General features: G+C 36.5%; 1 protein-coding gene and 1 pseudogene across 1 annotated transcript; one reads left to right on the top strand and one right to left on the bottom strand.

Moving 5' to 3' along the window:
- Positions 1–7034: 7034 nt before the first annotated feature.
- LOC120146144 (DEAD-box ATP-dependent RNA helicase 37-like) lies at positions 7035–10659 on the top strand. The gene is made up of 7 exons (XM_039159801.1): positions 7035–7174; positions 7326–8228; positions 8310–8393; positions 8895–9137; positions 9414–9581; positions 9779–9892; positions 10127–10659. Exons 2-7 carry the CDS (start codon positions 7458–7460, stop codon positions 10601–10603), a joined length of 1857 nt encoding a protein of 618 aa, XP_039015732.1. The 5' UTR covers positions 7035–7174; positions 7326–7457; the 3' UTR covers positions 10604–10659.
- An 808-nt stretch (positions 10660–11467) lies between these two features.
- LOC120145842 lies at positions 11468–22067 on the bottom strand (annotated as a pseudogene).
- Between the last annotated feature and the right edge of the window lie 3565 nt (positions 22068–25632).

The following is a 25632-nucleotide window of genomic DNA, read 5'->3' as shown; positions in this document are numbered from 1 at the left end:
ATCAAAATAAAAATCAAGTCAAATACATGAAATCAACTTCATCATAACATCCAGGATAGTCATTTATAAATGCAACATTTTTATTGATATTTCAGGAAATAAAAGTTTGGTGATGACCATATATCTTCAACATGAAGGAACAACGTCGTCCACATATTTGACATCCTGAAGTGAACGATCATATCTTTTAAAGGAAACTAGATCTCCTCAACATGCATGAGTAGACTGTTTGTCACCTTGAAGATTTTTTCTCCCTAAACAAAGTTTCGTCACGCTAGAGATAGTTTTTCTTGAAACAAAATTAATCTCACTTGAGATTGTTTTCTTAAAAAGAAATTTTTTCTCGCCTGAGACAGTTTTTCTTAAAAACAAATTTTGTCTCACTTGAGACCGTCTTCTTTAAGACACGAACATTTGAGATTATTTTTCTTATAAATAAATTTCGTCTCACTTGAGACAGTTTCCTATAGAAATACAAATTTTGAAATTGTTTCACTTTAAACAAAATTTATCTTACTTGAGATTTTTCTTAAAAATAAATTTCATCTCACTTGAGACAATTTTTCTTCGAAATACAAATTTTGAAATTGTTTCACTTGAAACAAAATTTATCTAAATTGATATTGTTTTTCTCAAAACAAATTTTGTCTGGTTTGGGACATTTTCTCTTGAAACATAAATTTTGAGATTGTTTCTCTTGAAACAAGTGTTGTCTCTCTTGAGACAGTTTCTCTTGAAACATAAATTTTGAGATTGTTTCTCTCGGAACAAGTGTTGTCTCTCTTGAGACAGTTTCTCTTGAAACATAAACTTTGAGATTGTTTCCCTTGAAACAAATTTTGTTTCGCTTGAGACAATTTCTCTTGAAATAAATTATCCCTAAAGATGGCTAGACGTCCTCATCACATAGGAACAATGTCATCTACCGACCAGATCTCCACATCACGTAGGAGTAACGTTATCCTCAGATAACTAGACTTCCTCATCACGTATGAACTGTGTTGTCTCCAAATTATCCCTAAAGATGGCTAGATGTTCTCATCACGTAGGAACAATGACATCCACCAACTAGATCTCCTCATCACGTAGGAGAAGCGTCATCCTCAGATAACCAAACTTTCTTATCACGTAGGAACCGTGTTATCTCCAAATTATCCCTAAAGATGGCTAGACGTCCTCATCACGTAGGAACAATGTCATTCACTGACTAGATCTCCTCATCAAGTAGGAGCAGTGTCATCCTCAGATAACCAGACTTTCTCATCGCGTAGGAACCGTGTTGTCTCCCAAATTATCCCTAAAGATGGCTAGACATCCTCATCACATAGGAATAATATCGTCCACCCAGATCTCCTCATCACGTAGGAGTAGTGTCATCCTTAGACAATCCGACTTCCTCATCACGTAGGAACCGTGTTGTCACCAAATTATCTCTTCAAAATGGATGAGCAGCATCGTCTTTAATATCAAGTTTCAAAGAGGAAGGGATAATCAGACAAAAACTTATTGTCTTGTTGACTTTGCCCTATTATTGTTAACATAAGAATAGGCAAAGAGGGGCAGCTGTAGACGCCCGTTTTTGTCCGGGTTCTCATTTATTATTAATTTATTATTAACACTTATTATTATTATTATTATTACTATTATTATTAATATTTACATTTTTTAGGCCCAACAGGTTACAATAAAGACCCATATTGTTGGCCCCACCCGGAACCCAAACAATATCCCAAGCCAAAATACAACAAGCAAGCCCATCTTTGAAGGCCCAAATACAATCCAAAAAAAAGGAAACCCAACCGGAGCCCAGTGGAAAGACCTGAAGCCCCAAGATCTGACCCGACCCAATTGTATCAAAACCCTAAACACATTAGGGTTTCTGGTAACTCTTTCAACACTGCTCAATAATAACCATACGATCTGGACCCATCCAATGGTCCAGATTAATTGAAGCTAGGGTTTCTAGTAACCCTTCAGCCACCGACTTAGTTCAACCATTGGATCTATCTAGATCCAATGATCCAGATGATACATAGGGACTGGAACCCTAGTTTTCCTCCACTACCACCACCATCTCAGCCGGCCGACTGCACCAAATCAGTTAACCATTAAAATAATCAAGTTAAAAAACCCCAAATAAAAAATAGAACTAATCTAAATAGAGATCTCAATGTAATTACATCTTACAATCTCGGTAATAGAGGGTCATCACCACAACCAACGCATGCAAGATAAAAAATGAGAAAGAAAGGAGAGATACCATATTTCTTCGAAGAGAGAAAAAGAACCCAGAGAGAAAAAAGAAAAAACAGGATGAAGAAAGAACAAAAAATTGAAAGAGAAATGACTTAGCGCGTAAGTCGATAGCCGAGAACTCCAAGGGTCACAGAAGCGTTTCTTCATAAATCTACAACATTTGGGCCATTTCTAGGCTAAACAAAGAATGGATTCGTGACTGGGATAAAGAGACGCTTTGAAAGACGTCTTTTTCCTTATTTCCTGACTCCGACAGACGATGGTTGTCGTCGGTCAACGGCGATCGCCGTGGTGAAGACCTCACCGGATTCTGGGATTTCTTTGCTCCGGTTGAAGCTCTCTAGAGCTCTCTTTCTCTCTATATTTCAAACAAAGGGAAAAGAAGGAAAATGAAGGTTGAGGTCGTTTTTGGCCTGATTTTAAGCCTATATATGGGACATTGAATGTCGCCGTTTGGAGAGGGGTATGGAGTGCATTTTAGCATGTGGGTAAACTTTACTTTGGGTTCTTCTGGTTTTGTATATGTATATTATCGTCACTAATGAACTTTCGTTTCCTTTTACTTTGATCTCTTTATTTGTTTTTATTCTATTTTTGCCCTTTATTCCATGTTAAATATATTTGTGTTTACATTCAGACTCGGCCCATTGTATTTTAGTTCATCCACGCTTAAGCAGCACAAGTTGTTATTGTTTCATTTTAGCCACATTTTTCATGTTGTTGTATGTTTTTGTTAAGTTTCTGTTTGTGGCATAACATTTTGCCTTTTTATATTTTGGTCATGCATGTTGCTTTGGGATTTATTTCTGTTTTAGTACTTGTGTTGCATGATGTTTGCACACTAGCTATGATTTTTAATATTATTATTATTATACCTCTAAAGTTATTGTTCTTTCTATTTAGTCCTTATTTACTAGGTGTGATTAGATTCTTTTATTGGTATTTTAGTTTATCATGTTTGTATATATGCATTTTAGTCCAAATTTGTAACTTTGTTTTATTTCCACTTATAATTTCATATATATATGTATATATAAATTAAATGAACATTGTTAGTCACATTTACACTATAAATGTATTTTATTCGTTATATTTTTGAAAGTATGTATTATATGGGTTTGTTCGATATATTATGATTCCTTTACATATTTAAATATATATATATATATATATATATTTGTTTTTAGCTATTAATTTATACTTCTTTATTTGTTTTATTCAAATAATTTCAAGAACACCAAGTTGTAGAATGTGCGTGGAAAGGATTGCTTGATCAAAATAGTGTGATCCGATACGCCATTCGAACGAAATGAGAACTTGAAATAAGTCTAGTTTGTTTTACTAATTAAATCAGTTTAAAATGATTTAATGTGCTTTTTTATATATAGTAATTAATTTTATGCAAATGTTGATGTTCAATTTATATTCGATTTGCATTTTTTATCAAGGGGGAATATTCTTTTTAGGCAAGAAATAAGAAGAGATAGCCTTCTTGTTGGAGGATGAGAAAATCTCGATATTTATTTTCGAATTAATGGATTTTCCTAATAATTAATTCGAAGCAAATTAATTGAACTTTAATAAATGGATCATTTTCTAACTTTATATTAGATTTATAATTTCCACTACCACGACAACATATAAGCGACTAAGTACCAATTTTGGGCACTGTAGGGGTGTTAATCATTCACCACGCGTAATCGACTCTCGGACCCGTTAAATCAAATTTTTGGTAAACGTATACCATTTTTTTGTCTTAAAAATGATTTTTCCTTAAAATTGTTTTTAAGAACGTTTTAGGTATTCAACCTACTTAGCTCAAAGGTAGATGGTGACTCCTATTCAATTTAATTCAAATTAATTCAAAATTGCCAACTTTTTTAAATAATTGTTTTCTTTAAACTTAATTGTTTTCAAAAAATGGGTATGACAATAGGACTTGAATCTAAAGATCTTTTATATATTATTTTTTCTAGTAAATTTGGGGTGAATACAATGTATTATTTGTTTAAAGATTATCAATCATTTAATAATGAATGCTAATACTCCTGATATACGGTGTTCGAACTCGAGACCTCAAGAGATAAGAACAAATCCTTTAGCTCAAAACCTCAAAGGATAAATACATTTTTTATTTTAATAAATTTAAAAGAATTGACATTATTATGTTGAAAGTTAAAAGCTACATTACTTTTTTGTGTGAAAGAACTACACTCTTATGAATCAACGTTTGCAGCCATTTCATGAGCGAGAATATTAACAATAGAAGAAGCTAAATTACTTTTAAGAAAATGTTACAAGCATTGTTAAGAGATTAACACATAAAACAATTATAATGGAACAAAAAGAAAAAGAAGAAGAATTAATTGATATAGTAACTAAGATTAATTATATTATTTTATGTGAATTTAAATTATATAATATTTACTTTTAAAATATAATATTTATATTAAATAAAAAAAGTTTTGAAAGTTTTATTTAATATCTCTCGACTCATTGGTTGAAGTTGTCGGTGCCTCTCCCTATAGAGATAGTAACATTGATGGGTCAGCCGACCATCATACTACAGCCAATGACTGTCCTACAAGTAGGATTGGGATTGAGGAAGTCAAAATGACCCTTAGAAAGATGGGGAGGGACAAAGCTGTCGGTCCATATCAAATTCCTATCACTGTGTGGTTAATCCTAGGAGAAGAGGGAGTTAAGTGGTTGATCAACATCTTTAATATTATTTTAGAGACTGCCAAGACGCCAGAGGAGTGGAGAGAGTCTACGGTGATACCAATCTATAAGAATAAAGGAGATCCCCAACGTTGTGGTAATTACAGAGGTATTAAACTACTCAGTCATACCATGAAGCTATGGGAAAAGGTGTTAGAGGCTAGGTTGAGATAGGTTACTAGGGTTTTGGAAAACCAATTTGGTTTTATGCCAGGCAGGTCTACTACGGAGGCGATTCATCTACTTCGACGGCTTATGGAGAAATATAGGGAAAAGAATAAAGATCTTCACATGGCGTTCATTGACCTTGAGAAGGCGTATGATAGCGTACCCCGAGATACGATCTAGAAGACCTTGGAAAAGAGACGGACCCCAACTACTTATATACGAGCGATTCATGATATGTACTGTAGATCTACTACATACGTCAGGACCACAGTTGGCGACACCGAGGTTTTCCCGGTGGAAATCGGACTCCACCAGGGGTCGGCTCTTAGCCCTTACTTCTTCGCCTTGATTATGGACGACATCTATTGTGCGACACCAGACGGTGTTCCATGGTGTATGCTTTTCGCTGACGATATTGTCCTAGTTGCTGAAACAAAAAATAAGTTGAATAGTAGACTGGCTACCTGGAAGACTGCTTTGGAAGAAAAAGGTTTAAGGATCAATATTGAAAAGACAGAGTATTTATGTTCAAATTTCAGTGGAACCAAAACGATGAAGATGTAGAAGTATGCATCGATGGACACGTTCTCCCCTCAAAGGAATGTTTCAAGTACCTAGGGTCTATGATACATAAAGATGGGGTGTAGATGATGACGTTACACTCTGTATAAAGGCGGGATGACTAAAGTGGAGGGCTGCTACTGGAGTTTTGTGTGACAAGAAGGTGCCTCTAAAACTTAAGGGGAAATTTTATAAAATGGCAATAAGACCAGCGTTGATGTATGGATCAGAATGTTGGGCAATCAAGAAGAATCACGTAAGGAGGATGAAGGCCGCATAAATGAGAATGCTTCATTGGACATGTGGTAAGACTCTGTGGGACATGACACCAAACTTTGCAATTAGAATGTCCTTAGGGGTGGTGCCTGTATCCGAAAAATTGAAGGAGGGAAGACTACGGTGGTTTGGGAATGTCCTTAGGCGACAACCGTCAAATGCGGTCAGGAGGGTAGAGTCGATTACAGTCGAAGGTTCCAGAAGAAGAGGACGACCAAGGAGGAAGTGGGTAGACTACTTGAGATCTGATTTGAAGGATTTAGCACTTACCGAGGACATGACCTCTGACAGGAAAGTATGGAGACTTAAGACCAGGGTAGCCGAGTAGTGTGGGTCACAACCATGGGGTGTAGTATCTCTGTCTTCTTTTTAATGCCTCTATAGTAATTTTCATGACTTCTACTTCTATACGTTTCTGTCATTGGAATCTATGAAGGCCCAGAACTAGAGTAGCGGAGTAGTGTTGCCTTAGTTTAGGTGGTAACCCATTTGACTTTATTCCTTCTAGTAGTTTGCTATCGCTGGCTACTGTGTATTCTTTCCCTTCATGTTTCCTCTTTTCAAATTTAGCCGGGACTTATATTTCTGTCTATATGTAGAGATTATTACGCATGGATTACTTCCCATTACAGACGTGCATATGAAGACTGTTCAACTATGTATTTATTTATTTATTTATACATGCATTGTATTTTATCTTTATTTTTAATTTCCTTGACAGTCGGAGGTCTTCTACGGAAGCTGCTCTCAATCTGACATTGGAGACAATCTACTACACTACCTCCCCTTACCCCATTACATATGAGAATAGTGTTTTGTTGTTGTTGTCGTCGTCTTGAATAATATCATATTATATAATAAGACAAATTTAAAATTAACCGAAAAACTTGTATTATTATTAATATCTATAATTAAACGACCTCGTAATTAAGACGCCGTTATGAGAATCTTCTTAATTATGACACATGCCTCAAATTGTACGGTCACCAAACCACCACCGAAGATTTTTTTTTCTCTCTCTCTCTCTCGTTTATTTAGGTTTCTAGCTCAACGCAAACTCCAAAGCAAAAGAAAAGGCAAAGAAAAAAAGGAGATATAAGTTAAAAAAACCCTTTAATCTGATTTTTTTAAACCATAGATTAAACATATTTCAAGCTTCTTGACCCCATCTTGCTTAACATATTTCAACCAGGTTTCTGCTGTGTCTCATTAGTTCTTGTTTTAATTTTTTTGCATGTTGTTTTTCTATAAAATATTTGGTTTCATTAGTTTCTTTTTTTTTTGAAAAAGATAAATCTTTGTTGATGGTTATTTGTTGACTTTGCTTGTATTTTCGTTGATAGGGTCTGATCTACAATAAGGAGAAGATAAGAGGATATTTTTGGAGGATTTTAAGCTTCGGATTTTGGTTTTTTTGTTGGTTCGATTAGGTTTTTGTTAGGATTTTTCTCGGTTTTCTTAGGTTTGGGGAAAATATGAGAACTTCATGGGCGGATTCTGTAGCATCTGAAACTGCTGTTTCAGACAACAATTCCATGCGTCGTCCAACTCGATCCACTTATGTCCCGCCCCACCTTCGTAACCGTCCTGCTTCCGACACACCTAACCTCTCAGGACCGGCTCCTGAGAAGGAAAGTTTTAACGGGACTGCTGGTGGGTCCCAATGGTCCCTGTCAAACATGGGCGGCGGCAGTGGTGGGACTAAGCCCGAGGACCGGCGTCAGAGTCAGGGGTATGGCTATACTGGAGCTGGACGAGGTGGCGGAAGCAGCGGCGGTGGCGCTTGGAATAATAGAAGTGGTGGTTGGGATAGGAGAGAAAGGGAAGTAAACCCGTTTGGCGATAATGATGACGCTGATGCTAGGGACCAAGCATTTAGTGAACAGGAGAATTCGGGGATCAATTTCGATGCATACGAGGATATTCCTGTGGAAACTAGTGGTGAAAATGTGCCACCGCCTGTAAATACATTTGCTGAGATAGATTTAGGGGAACAGTTGAATCAAAACATCAGGAGATGCAAGTATGTGAAACCAACTCCGGTTCAACGACACGCCATTCCTATGGTTTTAGGAGGAAGAGATTTGATGGCTTGTGCTCAAACAGGGTCTGGGAAGACGGCTGCGTTCTGCTTTCCAATTATTAGTGGAATTATGCGTGAGCAGTACGGACAGAGACCCCGCGGAGCACGGACCGTTTACCCTCTTGCGCTCATACTATCTCCGACAAGGGAACTTTCTTGTCAAGTGAGATTCTTAATTCTTAGAACATTTGATTCTTCAGAATGGTTTAATACGTTTTGGTTCTGATAAAATTATTATTTTCAGATACACGATGAGGTGAAAAAGTTCTCTTATCAAACGGGTGTTAAGGTTGTAGTTGCCTATGGAGGGGCACCAATTAATCAACAGGTTGCTACTGCATCAAATTTGGTTTCTAACATCATTCATTATCTCTGTTATTTGAAACTTATAGTTCTTAATTACTGTGTCTCATGCTAAACTAATTGATTTTTAATATGTAATATATATTTGTTCTGTGAACAGATGCCTGATTTTGACTCAATAAGTTGTTGATTTGTTTTGTACTTGTAGTTTGCTTTCGTTTCTGTCTAACTACAGTATTATCCTCATTGACTTGGAGTGTAAAAGGGAGGGGTATGTTGTTTTTCATAAGCTATTGGATATATTCTCCTTGAAAGGCGTGGTAAGAACGAATTGTTCTAATATGTATATTAGCTTGTTTATATTAACTAACGAGGAACTCATTTTATGCTCTATATCAAATTATGTTGCCTGGCTTTTCACCCTTTTGATCTTATGGGATCTTTTTTTTCTCACTAAATCTCTAGCTATTTCTGAATACCCGATATTTGTTTTTTCCACATGCTAATGTTTCATTCTATTACTTAGTTGCGAGAGTTGGAGAGAGGAGTTGATATTCTCGTGGCAACTCCAGGACGCTTGGTTGATTTGCTTGAGAGGGCTAGAGTGTCCTTGCGGATGATAAGGTACTTGGCACTTGATGAGGCAGATCGCATGCTTGATATGGGTTTTGAACCACAAATCAGAAAGATAGTGGAGCAAATGGACATGCCTGATCGGGGTATGAGACGGACAATGTTGTTTAGTGCCACATTTCCAAGAGAGATACAGGTTGGTCATAACTGTTAAATAGGATCTCTATGGGTGCAGCCGAGTTTCTTGACATCATCTTGTCATGTTCTGCGCTTGTAATAAGCATAACGTTTAAAGTTGTAAAATGAATTTGATGTTTTTCTTGAAATCATCTAGGCAATTTCAAAATTTACTGATGCAAAAAGAAAAAAAGAACGATATTTCTGTATTCTGCTTTAGAATAATTCTGGATTGTAATTAACTTGATTTGAGTTTTCATTAAAAAAATTCCTTTTTGAATGGGTGATTGTGCAGAGGCTTGCGTCTGATTTTCTTTCAAATTACATATTCTTGGCTGTTGGGAGGGTTGGTTCTAGCACGGATTTGATTGTTCAAAGGGTTGAATTTGTTCATGAGTCTGACAAAAGAAGCCATCTCATGGATCTTCTGCATGCACAGAGGGAAAATGGAGCTCATGGCAAGGTAATGTGAGACCATCATGAATGGACTATAGCTTATTGAAGTTCCTTTATCCGTTAGATTAGAGTTAATTACTGGAATATATTTGTTTTTACAAATATGTACCACTTAGGGTGCTGATTCTTCTATCTAGTCTCATTGGACCTATAGGTCCGAGATAATTTGAAGTTGTTGATTGGTGTGTCTCTTTTACTTTGCAGCAAGCTTTGACATTAGTTTTTGTGGAGACTAAAAAAGGAGCCGACTCATTGGAGCATTGGTTGTGCATTAATGGATTCCCGGCGACCACCATCCATGGTGATAGGACTCAGCAGGTAATTGTCAAAAAATTCATCTGCTAAAGTGAAGTGAAATTATATCCATTTGACTTAAAATTGAAGTATCTAAGGGGGCTGCAACTCGTGTCTGATTAAGCCCCGGTGTAAGAAGTAATCCCACTAAGTAGGATAGGTTCTTTATTGCAATATGCCAATATGGCTATATGCATTTAACCTATTCTAGAAAGAACGTGTCGTTAAATAATTGCCATGGGCTTGTTGTTTATGCAGGAAAGGGAACTAGCATTGAGATCTTTCAAGAGCGGAAAGACCCCAATTTTAGTAGCAACTGACGTGGCTGCTCGTGGTCTTGATATACCCCATGTAGCTCACGTGGTCAACTTTGATCTTCCCAATGACATTGACGATTATGTCCATCGTATAGGAAGGACAGGTCGTGCTGGTAAAACAGGATTGGCAACAGCTTTCTTTAATGAAGGCAATTCGTCACTGGCAAGGCCACTAGCTGAGCTAATGCAAGAAGCAAGTCAAGAGGTACCTGCGTGGCTCACTCGATATGCATCTCGGGCTCCTTATGGTGGTAACAAATACCGACGATATGGAGGGCGTGATTTCAGAAGGGAGGGTTCAGTGGGTAGGAATCTGGATCACTACGGTGTAGTTGGAGGGAATAATGGTGCTGCATACGCAGTTCCTGGGAATTATGGAGGAGGATATGCTCCAGGGGTGTCAAGTGCTTGGGATTAGGTCCCTCTTTATACTGGATTATATATTATTTTTTTAGTATTTCGTTCGAGTTCGAGTATATATATATATATATATATATATATATATATTCCGTAAAAAATTTCAAGGATTATTCTCACTGTTTACATGATTTACGTTTGCAACTGGGTTCATTCACTAGGAAACTAACCAATTAGCCGCCTGTTACGTGATTACTGATATAGGAAATTAATCACTTAGGCTCCGAGCATTGATGTGCATCACTTCATTTATAAAATATGGTAAAAATATGGAATCTGGATTACATTAGCATCTGGTCTCTTGTGAATTGTGAACCAGCTCAAAAATCTCATGTTCATGTAATAAACTTAGAATTTGGATCAACATTCCTAGAAGAATTTATGTAAAGGAATCTCTGAAACTTAAAATCAATACTCAAAGAACGGCAGGAGGGGATATTATTAGTTGGAGACAAAAATGGAACATGGAACTGAAGTTGAATGGGTGAATGGTGAACAAGAAATTCTAAAGTACAGAGGATACCGAGTGGACATTTCTACTGGAAAACAAAGAAAACGGGTCATAATGATTTTACTATGAAACAAAAGGTGTAATGTAACATATGATCACAGCGAGGAGATCCCTGATAGAGATACCTTAAATCACAGGGAGCATGATCTACCATCTCTTACAATATATAACTTTATCTGTGTATCCACCAGCTTCTCTCACCGAGACCTAAATAACGTAACCAAACAAATCCTTTAGAAGATCTTGAAAGGCATGGATAGAGACTCTGCACATGTGCATCTATGCTTCAACAGAGACTAATGCTTTTATCTTTCAGCAGCTCAGTAGTATATTGTTCTTAAAATGGAGGTACCTTACAGTCAGCGTCTAGGTCTGGGCACACACCAAAACTCAGCTAACAAAGCTATATGATCAGAGGACCACTCTGGAGAAGGAAGGGCTGTGTCTTTCCTTAAGCTATCCTCATCCAAGAGTTCCAATAACGACTCCACTGTTAAAGAGTCCGCTGAAGCACAAAAGGCAAATACTCATAAGCACTGCAACCGCTAATAGCGGCATCAAACATCTAGAGAAAAGACGTTCATAAACATTAAAAAAATGGGTTCCATGGAATTGACCTACCAGTGTAAAATATGTAATCTAGGGAGCCAATAAAATCTCTTGTTCAATTTGTAAATAAAGGTTCATTAGTTGTTGGGTACATCCTTCTTCTCTGTTGTTCCAAACCAAGACCAACTCCTTTTAGAAAGGCTGAGTAAGCACTAACCTGTTTAAAAACCTTAATTTGTCACAACATATCCCCTGAATTTCATAAAGAAATCTAGTCCCATTTCAACTAAAGACTGTTTCCACTGTGTTCTTAAAAACCCCATTAAAACATTGTTAGAAAAACCCAAGGGACCGCTTAAAGCAGTTAATTAATGGAAGAAAGTTTACCAGTGGCAACTGATGAGTCAACTTGCTGCGAGGACGCAAAATTGCAAGAGGATCAGCCACTAAATCTGGATGCACTGGATTTACCTTTCCCATAGCAAGAAGTGAATGGGGAGCACTGCATAAAATTCAACTGCATGCTAATTAAGCAAAAGTCTAATGCGGAAAAAGATAGCTCTGCAGAAATAAAGTAACTGATCTGAGGCACTAAATGATCTACTATAATGTGAAGGATAATAGACTTGCCTTCCAGGAACTGAATTAAAATCCCCACACACCAACATTGGAATGTCTGCACTCAGCTATTTTCTCTAACCCCTTTAAGAGAGTATGCACCTAATTTAACATTACACAAAATAAGTAATTATTTTGAATTTTACAAAGAAGCGAAGTATAAGTAATTATACAGATTAAAGAAAAATTAGAACCTGCCAGATTTTGACATCCTTTAGCTCTTGTTGAACATTTACATGTGTGTTTGCCTGTATTCCAAAAGCCAGGAATAGTGGAAATTGTTACATGATGCACTTGCATATTATGAAACGTGGCAAAGAAAATAAATAAACAAGTAAATATGGTAATCTAAATGAGTTTACTTTCATGAATGTACAGAATAGTAGCCCAACTTCCAGAAAGATAAGTACATTAATCATTTCCATGATATGGCTAAGAGAAATAGAAAGCTAAAAGGAGCAAAGAAAGGGGGACTAAAAGAACCAAAATACAAACCAGTAAACCACGCAAGAAAGGGAGAGAGAACTTATCAATCTAATCCCACTTGTACTTTGTACTTTGTCAGTCATAATGAAATAGAACAAGTTTCATATGATTCTGATACTTTTAATTGCTAGAACAAAATTATTATTCAAAAGCAAACTTTCAGCTGACTGATTATATCTTTTAAGATCAAAAATCCTATTTTGAAGATACTCATGGGCCAATTTGAGTGCACTAAAACAGTTTCCAGCATCATAGCCTGCCTACTGCAGCCCACAGAATTGTTCACATTTCTATATGGTCCACGTGATTTGAACTAATCTCCCGATCAGATCAATTAACAGGACTAGATAGCAACAACCTGGGCAATTTCAGTTTTATGAGACCAGACAGAGACTACTTTTGACTCGGTAAATGTTACTCCTCTTACAACAATTGCAACAAGTTGTGCTAAACTTGCTAACTAAATTCTTTTTAGATTATATAGGATGAAACTCAGGTAAGCTAGGCTACTAGTTGGATTCAAAACTATAAGGCTAAATAGTCCAAACATCTTTTTAATCTCAGGGCTGAACAGCTGCAAGCCTGCAATGTGATTAACTCATTCTCAACTTGCCAATGCCTGATAAAAACTGATCAAAGGACAACAATCACCACTAGCAATATGGTATCATGTTCTGATCATAAATAAGGCAAGAAAGTAAAATCTTGCAAATTACAGACAATAACAGACAAGGCCAGGAAAATATAGTAAAGAATATATTAACAATTCTTACCACACAAAGAAGCTGCCGCTTCCCAGGATTGTCAGCTCCCTGATTAGTAAACTTTGCTTCTAAAACCACAATTAGTGCAACATTATCCTGCAGACAAAGAAGAATTTACCAGATATCATTAGTGGAACTCATACCATAAGATAACATATATATCCAAGCAGTGGCAGATCCAAAAAATTTAAAAATGGGTTCCAAAATTTTAATATTCTTATTTTTTCTTTTTTTCCTCAACACATCAAAATAAATTTAATAACTTATCCAAAATAATGGGGATGCACTTGGCCCCTATGGGGCTTAGTGCATCCGCCCCTGTATCCGAGTTAGCTAAAAACATTTATTACCTTAACCAAACGATTTAAAGCAGCTTTCTTCTGAGTAGTTTGAACTGCAACCTCAGTCAAGGATTGAGCAGCCTTATTAAATTCAACCTGCAAAAGACAACATTCGCTTTAGCATGAACATGTATAAACCCACATACCACATCAGAAGTACTTACGAACCTCATATTTTTTTACATGGGAAAATCTATCTCTACGGAAAAATGTAGCACAGCCATCAATTTTATGGTTATTTCTGCTGTAAACCTGCATCATAAATGATATAAGTTACAAATAGAAGAGTAATATTACTAAATTAGTGAGATGAGAGTCAGGAAGCTCTTAAGCAACCTCATTTGTCTTCCTCTTACATAAAGCTTGATACCCATGTTTATCCAGCTCAGGAGCAAAAAAATCATCAAATTGGTCGCTTTGCACCTGAAAAGATGACAAAAGTTTACACAAAGGCACACTCAACATTCATCTGGATGCCCAGAGGCTCTAGATGACTTCTGGCTAATTATGAGTGCATCTATCAATAAAGAACTCCCAGCATCTAGTTTCGCCTCATTTAACTACATTCTCTTGTTTTTATCTAAAAACTGCATCCTTTTCAACAAAAGTAGATACATAGACACTACGCATCTAAAAGGATAATTTAACATAAAAATTACAGAGCATATCATCTAAATTAAGACCAATGCAACTGCACCATATTAGATATTTCTACACAAAATTCAAAGCTTTGTTTCAGTTTAAATTGGAAGTTCTGAAAGAACAAATATCGTCAAACAGTACAGAAGTATCACCTCTTGAAGACAAACAATGTCTGCACGATAACCAACAATTTCCCTCAACAGGTTCTGTCTGCGATATGGCCAAGAAAGGGCCCATGAAGGGCAATACCTGTACAGCTCACGGCTGGCATATGAGTCAGACAAAATGTTGTACGAAAGAATAGTAAAAGTTCCAGAGGATGAAATGCGGCCGTCTGAATCCAGTTGTGCCATCATATCAGCTCCGCCTACTGGGATCAAATGCCGAGGACTAGGGGAAGGCGCTGGAATAACATGAGATGTCAAAATAGTATTGGGATGTCCCACAGGTAGTTTCATTGCTGCATCAATGACCACACACTCGAACTTGAGAACATGACCAATATCGTCTGTAGTTGGTGTATATGTTTTAGATCGTCCAACTTCAAACCAGGTTTCACCACCACTTCTTTGTGTAACTGCAGCAGGATACATAGGTGTTGAACCATTTGTCAAGTTAGTGCTTGATGCAGAACCAGTTAAACTGGCACTAATTACTCCGGACCCTGTGCTATTGAAACGACCAAATATCTCTTCTTCATTTCCATTTTCGTTTACAGCACTTGCAGCACGGTCATGAAGAACACGATGATGTTTCCATGCATCTGAGAAGCACTTTGGAGAGCAATGGTAACTTTTAGCAACGGGTATTTTTGACTTAACACAACCTAGACATTGCAAAGTGGCTTGCTCAGAGGGATGTACACTACAGACAGTAACTTTCATATCACTTTGTATGCGATACCTGAAAAACTGACCCAAGAAAGAAGCAACATGTATTATACTGGTATACACCAAAAATTTTGAAATAATCATCACGCTCTAATCCCACAAAAGAAACAATCTAATGAAAAGATCAACTTAAGGTACACACATCAGTTGAATAATCTCTCATCAAATACAAGAATTTTACTCAACAACATACCCAGAGAATGTATAAGTCCTTAACAGAGACAGTAATCCATAGTGGCTAAAGCTATTTTTCTTACCATGAAAAGTAGTAATTTTATTTTTGGATAGAAATGGGAGACCTCATTAAAAACCCCTTCATAACCTATGAGATATGACTATTTCATAGGACATTGGAAGGAGGAAAAGTGTGTCTCAAAATTTTATTGAAAATCAAATATATTACAAAATAGGTAACAACAAACACCCTACTGCTACCATTATCATAACAATATCAAAACCCCCCAAAACTAACTCCTTTGGCCTATACATAGCCCCATTCATCTAATTCCCTCTTTTGCCAATTTATCAACCTCCCAAATAGTCCCTCTGGAAATATGCCTAACCGCCACGTCCTTAGCCCTAATTAACAATATAATCCCATTCAACAAAAAACTCAAAGAATTAGGACAACCACCCTGATTCTTTATCCAATTAACCACTGCTAGGCAATCACATTCTAAAATTAGTCTCCCTTTGCTACCCCATTTAGAATCAATGAAAAAGTTCAAACCCCTTTTAATTGCCAACATTTCAGCAACTATAGGGGACCCTGACCAACTGCCTCGAAGAAAGAAACCAACAACAAACCCCCTGAATCTTTGATAATGCCGCCAATGCCCCCTTTCAACCAATCACCAATGACAACACCATCTACGTTCAATTTGAAGAATCCCGTTGAAGGCAGAACCCATACAGACCGAGATTACACCATACTACTCTGTCTGCCACACTGATTCGCAACAGATGGATCCCCAATTAGACAGTCAAACGACAAGGAAAAATCTTTATGTTTCGCAGAGAACCAGGCCACCAGTATGTATCTTGCCAGGAAGAAGAGATTAATCTGATCCTTAGACCCCCCCTAAAAAACTAGCCAGCTCATGTATTTCCATATAGACCACAACACTGCTCCAGGAATAAATTTCCAAATTTCAGACTTCGAAACCATCGCCCACCAAGCGTGCAGAAATAAATTAGGAGCAAAATGCATAGGGACTGAACATTCCAAAAGCGTAAAAACCTGCACCACAACTCCCAGGACACAGTACAAGTGAAAAACAAATGCGACACCGACTCTGGAAACAGCCCGCATAAAGGAATTAGACTGTCCACAATACCAGGAACCTTCCTATTCACTAACTCACACTTAACAACCAACTTCTGAAGCCCAACCTGCCAAAGGTAAGTTTCCACCCTAGGATGTACAAGATCACTCCACACCATACTAACCCAGTTCTGATCAGTCCACAACAGCTCGTACCATCCCTTAATACAAGACCTCACTGAGAAAACACCATCACCACATCCTTTCCATATCAAACAATCATCTCTCCTCTGATCAATACACACAGTTTACAGTAAATTCATTAAATCAATCCACACATCCACTTCCCAATCCACCAAGTTTCTCCTTAATTTAATATCCCAAACCCAAGTTGAAGAACAAAACGAACTAAAATATGAAATTTCCCCTCCTTTATTAACAGATAAAACAAACATTCTAGGGAACCTATTCTTTAATTACATCATTCCAATCCACACATCATGCCAAAATAAAATAGACTTCCCATCCCCAACTTTCAAGAACAACAAATTTCAAGCAGACTCACCCAACACTTCCTCATTCATCCAGCTCTCAACAACATTCTTCCAGCTTTGAACAACATTCTTCCGCAACCAAGAAGCATGGCTAGGAAACTCCTTCAATATAATGTCATTACAGTCCAAATTATATTTACAACATATCATTTTTCCCACGAGGAATCCTTTTCAGAAGAGAATTTCCACACCCATTTTGCCTAATAGGGCTCTATTCACCAACTGCAGATTAGAGATTCCCAACCCCCCACAGTCCTTAGGCAAACACACAGTTGACCACCTAACCCAATGCAATCTTTTCCTCTCAGTTGACCCACCCCAAAGGAACCTTGCCATAATAGAGTTAAAATTTTTCAAAACAGTAGCGAACTCAGTACCGACTTCACAAAAATTGTTCTGTCAGCCAATGAAAGGGATGAAGCTTTCCATCCAGACAATTTTGACTGAAATCTCCTAACTACCGGCTCCTACATTGCAGCTGAATTCCTCTTAGCACCTAGGGGAATTCCAAGATAATCAGTTGGGAAAGTGCCCACTGAACACCCAAAAAAAATATCCCACTCTTTTAACACCTCCTCGTCCACATTAATATCAAATACCTTACTTTTAACTAGATCGATTTCAAGCCTCGTTAACATCTCGAAAATCAACAGAACCCTCATAACATTATTCAACTGACCAAACGAGGCCCCACAGAAAATCAAGAGGCCATATGCGAATTGTAAATGAGAGAGATCAAAAGAAAGGCCAGGTTTCCCTATGGTGAAACTAGCAAACAGACCCAACTTAACATCTTTGGACAAAAGATGACTAAGCAACTCTCCAACCAAATTGAATAATAGGGGTGGAGAGGGAACAACCTTGGCGAAGCCTTCTTGAAATCTTGAATTCCTCCGTGGGGGAAACCATTAACTAACACAGAAACTAAGGCTGAAGAAATACATTTACGAACCCAGGAACACCATTTTTCACTGAAACCCATGAGATCTATAACTTTTAATAGCAATGATCAATCAACTGAGTCATATGCTTTCCTGAAATCAACACCAGCTAACCCTTTCCTCCTCCAATATTCAATACCTTCATTCGCTATGAATGAACAGTCCACAATCTGCCTACTCGGGATAAAAGTGAACTGGGATGGCCCAATTAATAACTCTATGCACCCTAAGTCTCCTGGCTAACATCTTAGATAAGATTTTATAAAGTCCCCCAACAAGACTGATTGGGCAAAAATCATCAATGCATTCAAGAACCAACTTCTTAGGAATCAACGTGATAAAAGGGTGATTAATCCCTCTCTCCCATTATTTTCCAATAAAGAAATCACTGCAAAATCCCATAACATCATCCTTCAGGTATGGCCAAATTTTTAAAAAAAATCACAAGTTCAACCTATCTGGCCCTGGAGCTTTATTCGAATCAGACTCTGACACTATACCCCAAATTTCTTCCTCTAAAAATGACACTTCCAATCTTTGAGCAATGTTTGGACTAAGCTTGGAGAAACCAACATTTATCTCCTTTGCCTCTATAGTATTAATCAAATTATAAGCCACTTTAAAAAAATCAAGGATATGTGCTCTAATAACTTTCAGATCCGAACACTGCTCCCAATTAATCTTCAGGGAGAAAATAGAATTGACCTTGCCCCTCTTGGATACACACTGATGAAGAACCTAGAATTTAGGTCTCCCTCCATAAACCATTTACACCTCGATTTCTGATGACAAATCTGTTCCTCCCTTTGGTAGAGCCTCCATAATTCATTCTTCGCCTTTACTATTGAGTCAAAAGTGACAAATACGATCCCTGCTGCCTCGCCATTTCCATCTCATGAATGGATTTCTCAAGATCCGATATTTCCCTTGGTAATTCAGAGTGCCTATTTATAGACCAAACTTTAACATACACCTTCACCCCTTTCAATAGATAAGTTATTCATCTACTTTTCCTCCACATCTTCAATTCACAAATTTTTGCTTTTACCATTTCTTGTAAACTGTCTTCCTCCATCATATAGTTAAATACAGGGTTTTAAATAGAGTTTGTGGTCACATTTTTAGTCGCGTCGTATTTTTCATTGTTGAATACATAATGGATGTCATTGCGGTTATTGTGGATATTGCGGTCGTTAATTTTTTTAAATGTCGCATAACTTACCCTAAAATGACTAAATTAAATATAATTAAAATAAAATTATAAAATTTAAATTGCATAAATTTAAATTATTGAAATTAAGACTAAATTAAAAAAAATTAAAGTTTACATGTTAAATTAGGGATTAAATTATAAATTCTAAAAGTGGGAGGGATCTCAAATTAATATATCCTTTAAAATTATATTTTAAAAATTATTATAAAAAAAAGAATAAATCACCCCCTTTCCCGACCTTTCTGCATCCCCTTCCCCGACCTTAAAGGTTTTGGCCTTCTGCATCCCCATTCCTCCTTCCCCTATCATTGTCTGAAACAAAAAAACTGCGCCACCAATGTTTGTGCAGGGAATGTTGGTTTTGTTCTTGTCTTGGAATCACAGTTGAATCACGGTTATTGCATCCTGTTATCAATGCAATCGTTTATTTCCCGTTAAATTACAGGCACAATCGACTGCGATTAGTGTGAATTTGTGACCCACCGCAAAAATCATGAAAACCGGTTTTTGACGGTGGCGCGACCGCAATATCATGGCCACTATCACGTTTTTGGAACGATATTTGATACCCTGGTTAAATAATTTAAACGGCTGAGGACTCCAATAAATCGTACAATTTTCCAGCTAAACAAGATTCTGGTCAGAAAGAGAGTGAGAAAGCAGTATTTGAGAGATTCTCGGGAAAAGATTTAAAAACGACTTATCCATAAGAAACCTATCCAACCAAACGACCGATTGCTCCTCTCTATTATTCCCCCAGTGAAAGTACCACCACTTAATGGAAGATCCATCAAATTTGAAATCTGAATAAATTCCGAGAACACCCTAATTAAATGAGAGTTTGAGTCCTACCTACTTTCTCTTCTGGATTCAAATAAAATTTGAAATCCCCACCTACACATAAAGGCCACACCGATTGCTCAACAAACGATAATAATTCATTAAAAAAGCCTTCCTTTTTCGCTTCAATGGAAGGGCCATACACGTTGACAAACCAACACTCAGAGTCTGATTCTTTAAATTTCCCTAATAATGTAACAAATCTGTTAACCATAACCTAATCCAGTACTTCTATCTTCTTGTCATCCCAAAGAGTTAATAACCCTCCTACAGACCCCACTGATGGAACCACAACACATCCTTATAGAACCTCACTCTCACTCTCCTCAACAGGGACGAATTAACCAATTAAACTTTTGTTTTCTGTAGGAAAACCACCAAAGGCTTCTTCTCCCTGATCTTACGCCTAACCGCCATCGCCTTCTTCTTTCTCCCTAAGCCTTTCACATTCCAGGACAGACATGAAAACTTTAACATTAATAAAATTAAGAAAAAATACCTCTGTAGGACGAGAATCGGACTAACGTCCTCCCCCCTCCCCAACCCCTCTACCCGATTGTGCAAAATTTTTCGCTATTGCTTTCTTTCCCCCTAAAGGTTATACCTAATAGCTTACCAACCTCCCAAGTAGCATTGACTTCATCGTTCTCTTCCACTAATAACAATGACCTGTCTCCTGCCTCCGATCGACACCTGTCTTGTTTTCCTCCAGACCTCCTGTACACTCTCTCAAACCTCTTTCCCTTACTGTTACCCCTAACATGTTCAGTTAAAGCTAACAGGCAGATTCAATCAAATGCAAGTCTGTTAGCACCCTAACAAGCTAGAATTTCATTGCAATCACTATGAACTAAAGAAGACACAAAAGAAATCTAAGTAAACCCAAAAAAAATACTATGCAACTCAAAAGCAAAACCAAAATCAAGAAACACTTCTTAGGCCTTCAAAAATTGCAAAAAATGACACTATAAATCTAGCACATAGAGTAAAAAAAGGCAGAGTGCAATGGATCAAAAGCGACCACATGATAAATCTAGAACATACAGTAACAACAAAAGGTAGATTGCAACAAATCAAAAGTAATTACATGATAAATCTAGCATATAGAGTAACAAAAGGCAGGTTGCAACAAATAAAAAGCAAACATGTTATCTCTAATTGCAAAAGGGAAAAGCCTCAACTTGTGAAGGCTTCCTTATGTAGTTATGTATGATAACCCCACAAAGAAGTATATATACTAATTTACTAAAACCAATCAAATAATACCACCCTCCCAATAAACTAGCTCAGTCCTCAAAGGGGAAAGCCTCAACTTATAAAAGCTTTCGTGATGGAGAACTTTTCTCCATGTGAACACTTAAGACCCACATAAACCAATCAACATATTTAATGAAAGAACAAACAATAATATCACTAACAAAAAAAAGCTCAAAACACGATTACCCAACATGACAAGTAACCAACTATAAAAACCTCAAATAATAACAATAAAGCCAAAGAAAAAAAGAGAGGAAAACTTTAACTCTTAATTCAAAAGTTCACGTAATAACTTAAAATGTAAATCGTATACGCCAAGATAGAGCCCAAAATAGCGAAAATGATATTCAAATGAACAACCCCACCAAGATATCAATAGAAGAGCTAAAATTTTACTCTTGAGAGTTTTGAGAATACTTACCACTTGTATCTCAAGAAGTGACCATCAAGAGGGGTAGACTCAAGCACGTCATCAGTGGTAGCGGTCTTGTCTGGTCGGTGTAAGAGCACGTAAAGCGTGAGCTCGCAGCCAACAATTGGTATATCAGAAGGGAGATACACCCGTAGCACGCTCAGCATGCTGTAGCTTGTCTGGCTTCCTTTGTTTGTTACAGTTCGCAATGATCACCTCTTTGTAAGCCTATCAAAGTCAATCCCACACTAGGAGGAGCAGCAGAACATGAAATGTCTCGAACCGATTAGCAATTGTCGTAACAGTCTTTCGGCGGGACAATCGTTTAATTGTTTTAAAAACAAGTTACGACTTTTTATTTTGGAAAATGGGTGATTTTGGAGTAATTTGAAATAAATTGAAAAGAATTAAAAAGAATTAAAAAGAGTCACCATTAACCTTTGGGTTAGGTAGGTCGAATACCTAAAACGTCTTTTAAAAACAATTTTAAGAAAAATCATTTTTTAAGACAAAAGCTGGTCTGCGTTTACCAAAGATTCGTTTAAAATGGGTTCGGGAGTCGATTATGCGTGAGGAAGGATTAACACCCCCACAACACTCAAAATTAGTACTGTTTCGCTTATACATTGTCGTAAATGGTGAAAATCATGAATTAAATATAAAATTAAATTATGATCTATTTATTGAAATTTAATTAATTTGCTTCAAATTAATAACTTAAATAAGAAATTCAAAGAACTGAAATAAAACAAATAAATATTACATATCCAAAATAAAAATAGCAAACAATAAATATTTAAATTTATAAAGACTAAAATAATAAAAAAAACCTTAAGAATCAAAATAACAAAATTAAAAAATTAAAGGACAAAAATGACACAAACAGAAATTTAAAAGACTAAAATAGTAAAAATATAAATTTTGAAGATCAAATATCACAAGATGAAATTTAAAAGACTAAAATGGCAAAAACAAAACTTTTAAATTTTAAACAGTAATTTCAAAAACTTAAAGGACAAAAATAACAAAAACAGAAACTCAAAGGACCTAAATAAAATAAACAAAAACTCAAATGACTAAAATATTATTTACAAGAGTTTAAAGATCCAAAATAACAAAAATAGAACTTAAAGAATTAAAAAAGAAAAAAAATAAATTAAAGGACTTAATAAATAAAACAGGACCTTTATTTAATCAGTTTCTATACTGTGTGCTTTGTACTTCACGTGAAAGTATAGCCTTCCTCCTATTCATGTTTTGTTACTAACGAAAAAAGTTGGAATAATTATGGTGTGCATTTAATTTGTTCTTAAAATATTTATTTACCTAAAGCATTACACATTAAAATATGTTGTGTCGGTATTATTACAGCTAGAAACCATAATCCCATATATGTTTGGTCAAGTTTCATTATTATTAACAAAATAAATAAATACTAAAAAAAACAAGAAACATGAATTATAATTAAACATAAATACTAACTAGTGGCTAAAATAACATATTTACAAATTGCATAGCCAATTTTCGAAATTTAAGGAAAACACGTGAAATTAGTGATTAAAATAGGATGAATTCAAAAATAAAAGGATTAAATAGTAATTAAGTAAAACATCCAGTAAAGTCTAAAATAAACAATTATAAATATTATAACCAAAATCAAAATATTAAAAAAAATATATAACATACTAAATCAATGACTAAATTGGAATAATTACAGATATGATAACCAAAATCGAAAATAATTAAATAATTAAAATAAGACTAAAATAAAAATAAGGAAATATTAATACTCGAAATCAGATGAAATAAAACTTCATTTAATGGTTGAAACTTGAGGTTACAAAGTTGGAATGGCTAATAATGTAATTATCCCATATGTAAAAATATGCAAAAGGCCCTTTGTAAAACGAAGTAGTTTTAGTTAATATTTATATATGAAATCTAAAGGCCAAAATGGCTTTGTTCTTCCATTTTCCTTATTTATGCCAAGAGAAGAGAGAGATGGAGAGTAAAATGCTCTCAAAACTCTCTTTAGAGAGATCGTCGATTTGTCGCCAGCAGTGGACTATACAACGATCCTCGGTGGCCGACGTGGTGGCGCACGGCGGCGTTGGGACCAAATGGTCGGTGGCCGACGTGGTGGCGCACGGCGGCGTTGGGACCAAATGGTCCCAAAAATTTCCTTTCTTCTCTCTCGACCCAAAACCGAACCTCTCATAAACTAAAAGTTTCCTTAAAACCGTAGATCTAAGGATTTTACCTCTCGAAGAATTATTGAAGTTTAGTGACCTTTGGCGTTCCACCGACGAGCATGATGCTTGGTGAGCTCTCCTCTGATTTTCCTTGTAAATCGAATGTTTTTTTAGTTCTCGCTATGTTCGAATGCCTCTGTTCCTTTTCTGTTCGAATCAGAACCCCCTGTTCGTGAATGTCTTTCCCTTGATGGATCCCCCTTCCTCCTTCTTTATGGTTGCCATGCTCACCGAATCCCCTTTTCCCTTTTTTCTTCTTCTTATGTTTTGGTAAGATGTTGATGGGTTAGGTGAAATTTTTTGGATTTGCTGACTTTGGTGATGGTTTAGGTAAAGTTTGAGTGGGGTTTGTTTGTAAATGGGTGAGTGGAATGGTGTTATTCACATGGGGGCATCGATTTTAATTAAAATAAGAAAATAGTGCTCACAGCTGCCCCTCTTTGCTCATTACTGTGAAACGAGAATGAAGTAAAGATAAAAGAGCGTCATTTTTTACTCAATTTCTTCTCTTCAAGACACGGGTTCTTCTGGAAATATTGATCTGAGGTTGAACAAGTTCTTCACATTATGAACTTCTTCTCCCTTGTTGGATGAATTCTTCTCATTATGAATTCTCCATTAGAAATGTCAATCCCTCAAGCGAGGTGTCACTGATTAAAAATGTCGTGAATCGAGTGATAGGTCGAACAAGCTCTTCTCATTATGAACTTCTTCTCCCTCTTTCGGATGAGTTCTTCTCATTATTAATTCTCAATTGGAAATGTCAATCCCTCAAGCGAGGTGTCACTGATTCGAAATGCCGTGAATTGAGTGATAGGTCGAACAAGCTCTTCTCATTATGAACTTCTTCTCCCTCTGTCGGATGAGTTCTTCTTATTATGAACTCTCCATTGGAAATTTCAATCCCTCAAGTGAGGTGTCACTGATTCAAAATGCCGTGAATCGAGTGATAGGTCAAACAAGCTCTTCTCATTATGAACTTCTTCTCCTTCTGTCGGATAGTTCTTCTCATTATGAACTCTTCACTGGAAATGTTGATCCCTCAAGTGAGGCATCACTGATTCGAAATGCCGTGAATCGAGTGATAGGTCGAAAAAGCTCTTCTCATTATGAACTTCTTCTCCCTTTGTCGGATGAGTTCTTCTCATTATGAACTCTCCATTGGAAATGTTGGTTCACCTCCTTCTGCGGTGAATCTTAATTGTTATTGACTCTCTCTGAATTTTTGTCAAAACATTCAAAGCATTTCAATGAATATGAATGAATGAGTATGCTCCTATTTATAGATGCCTACTGATGTATGCATGATGTCCTTTTAAAATTATGAACTCTGTGGTCCTGCAAATCTTCATTTCAAATGTGTCATTCATCATTTCGTTTGCACTTCACACTTTGCTTGGGCTATTTTATGCAAATTTTCATTTCTCTTGTTCCCATACAAATCCTTTTCTTTTTCCTTTTGAACTGTTCATCTTCGTCAGCATATCAAAATATCA

This window comes from Hibiscus syriacus, unplaced genomic scaffold (genome assembly GCF_006381635.1).
Source record: "Hibiscus syriacus cultivar Baekdansim isolate YM2019G1 unplaced genomic scaffold, ASM638163v2 tig00110895_pilon, whole genome shotgun sequence".
Lineage (NCBI taxonomy): Eukaryota > Viridiplantae > Streptophyta > Magnoliopsida > Malvales > Malvaceae > Hibiscus > Hibiscus syriacus.
This window is presented reverse-complemented; position numbering and strand designations above follow the sequence as displayed.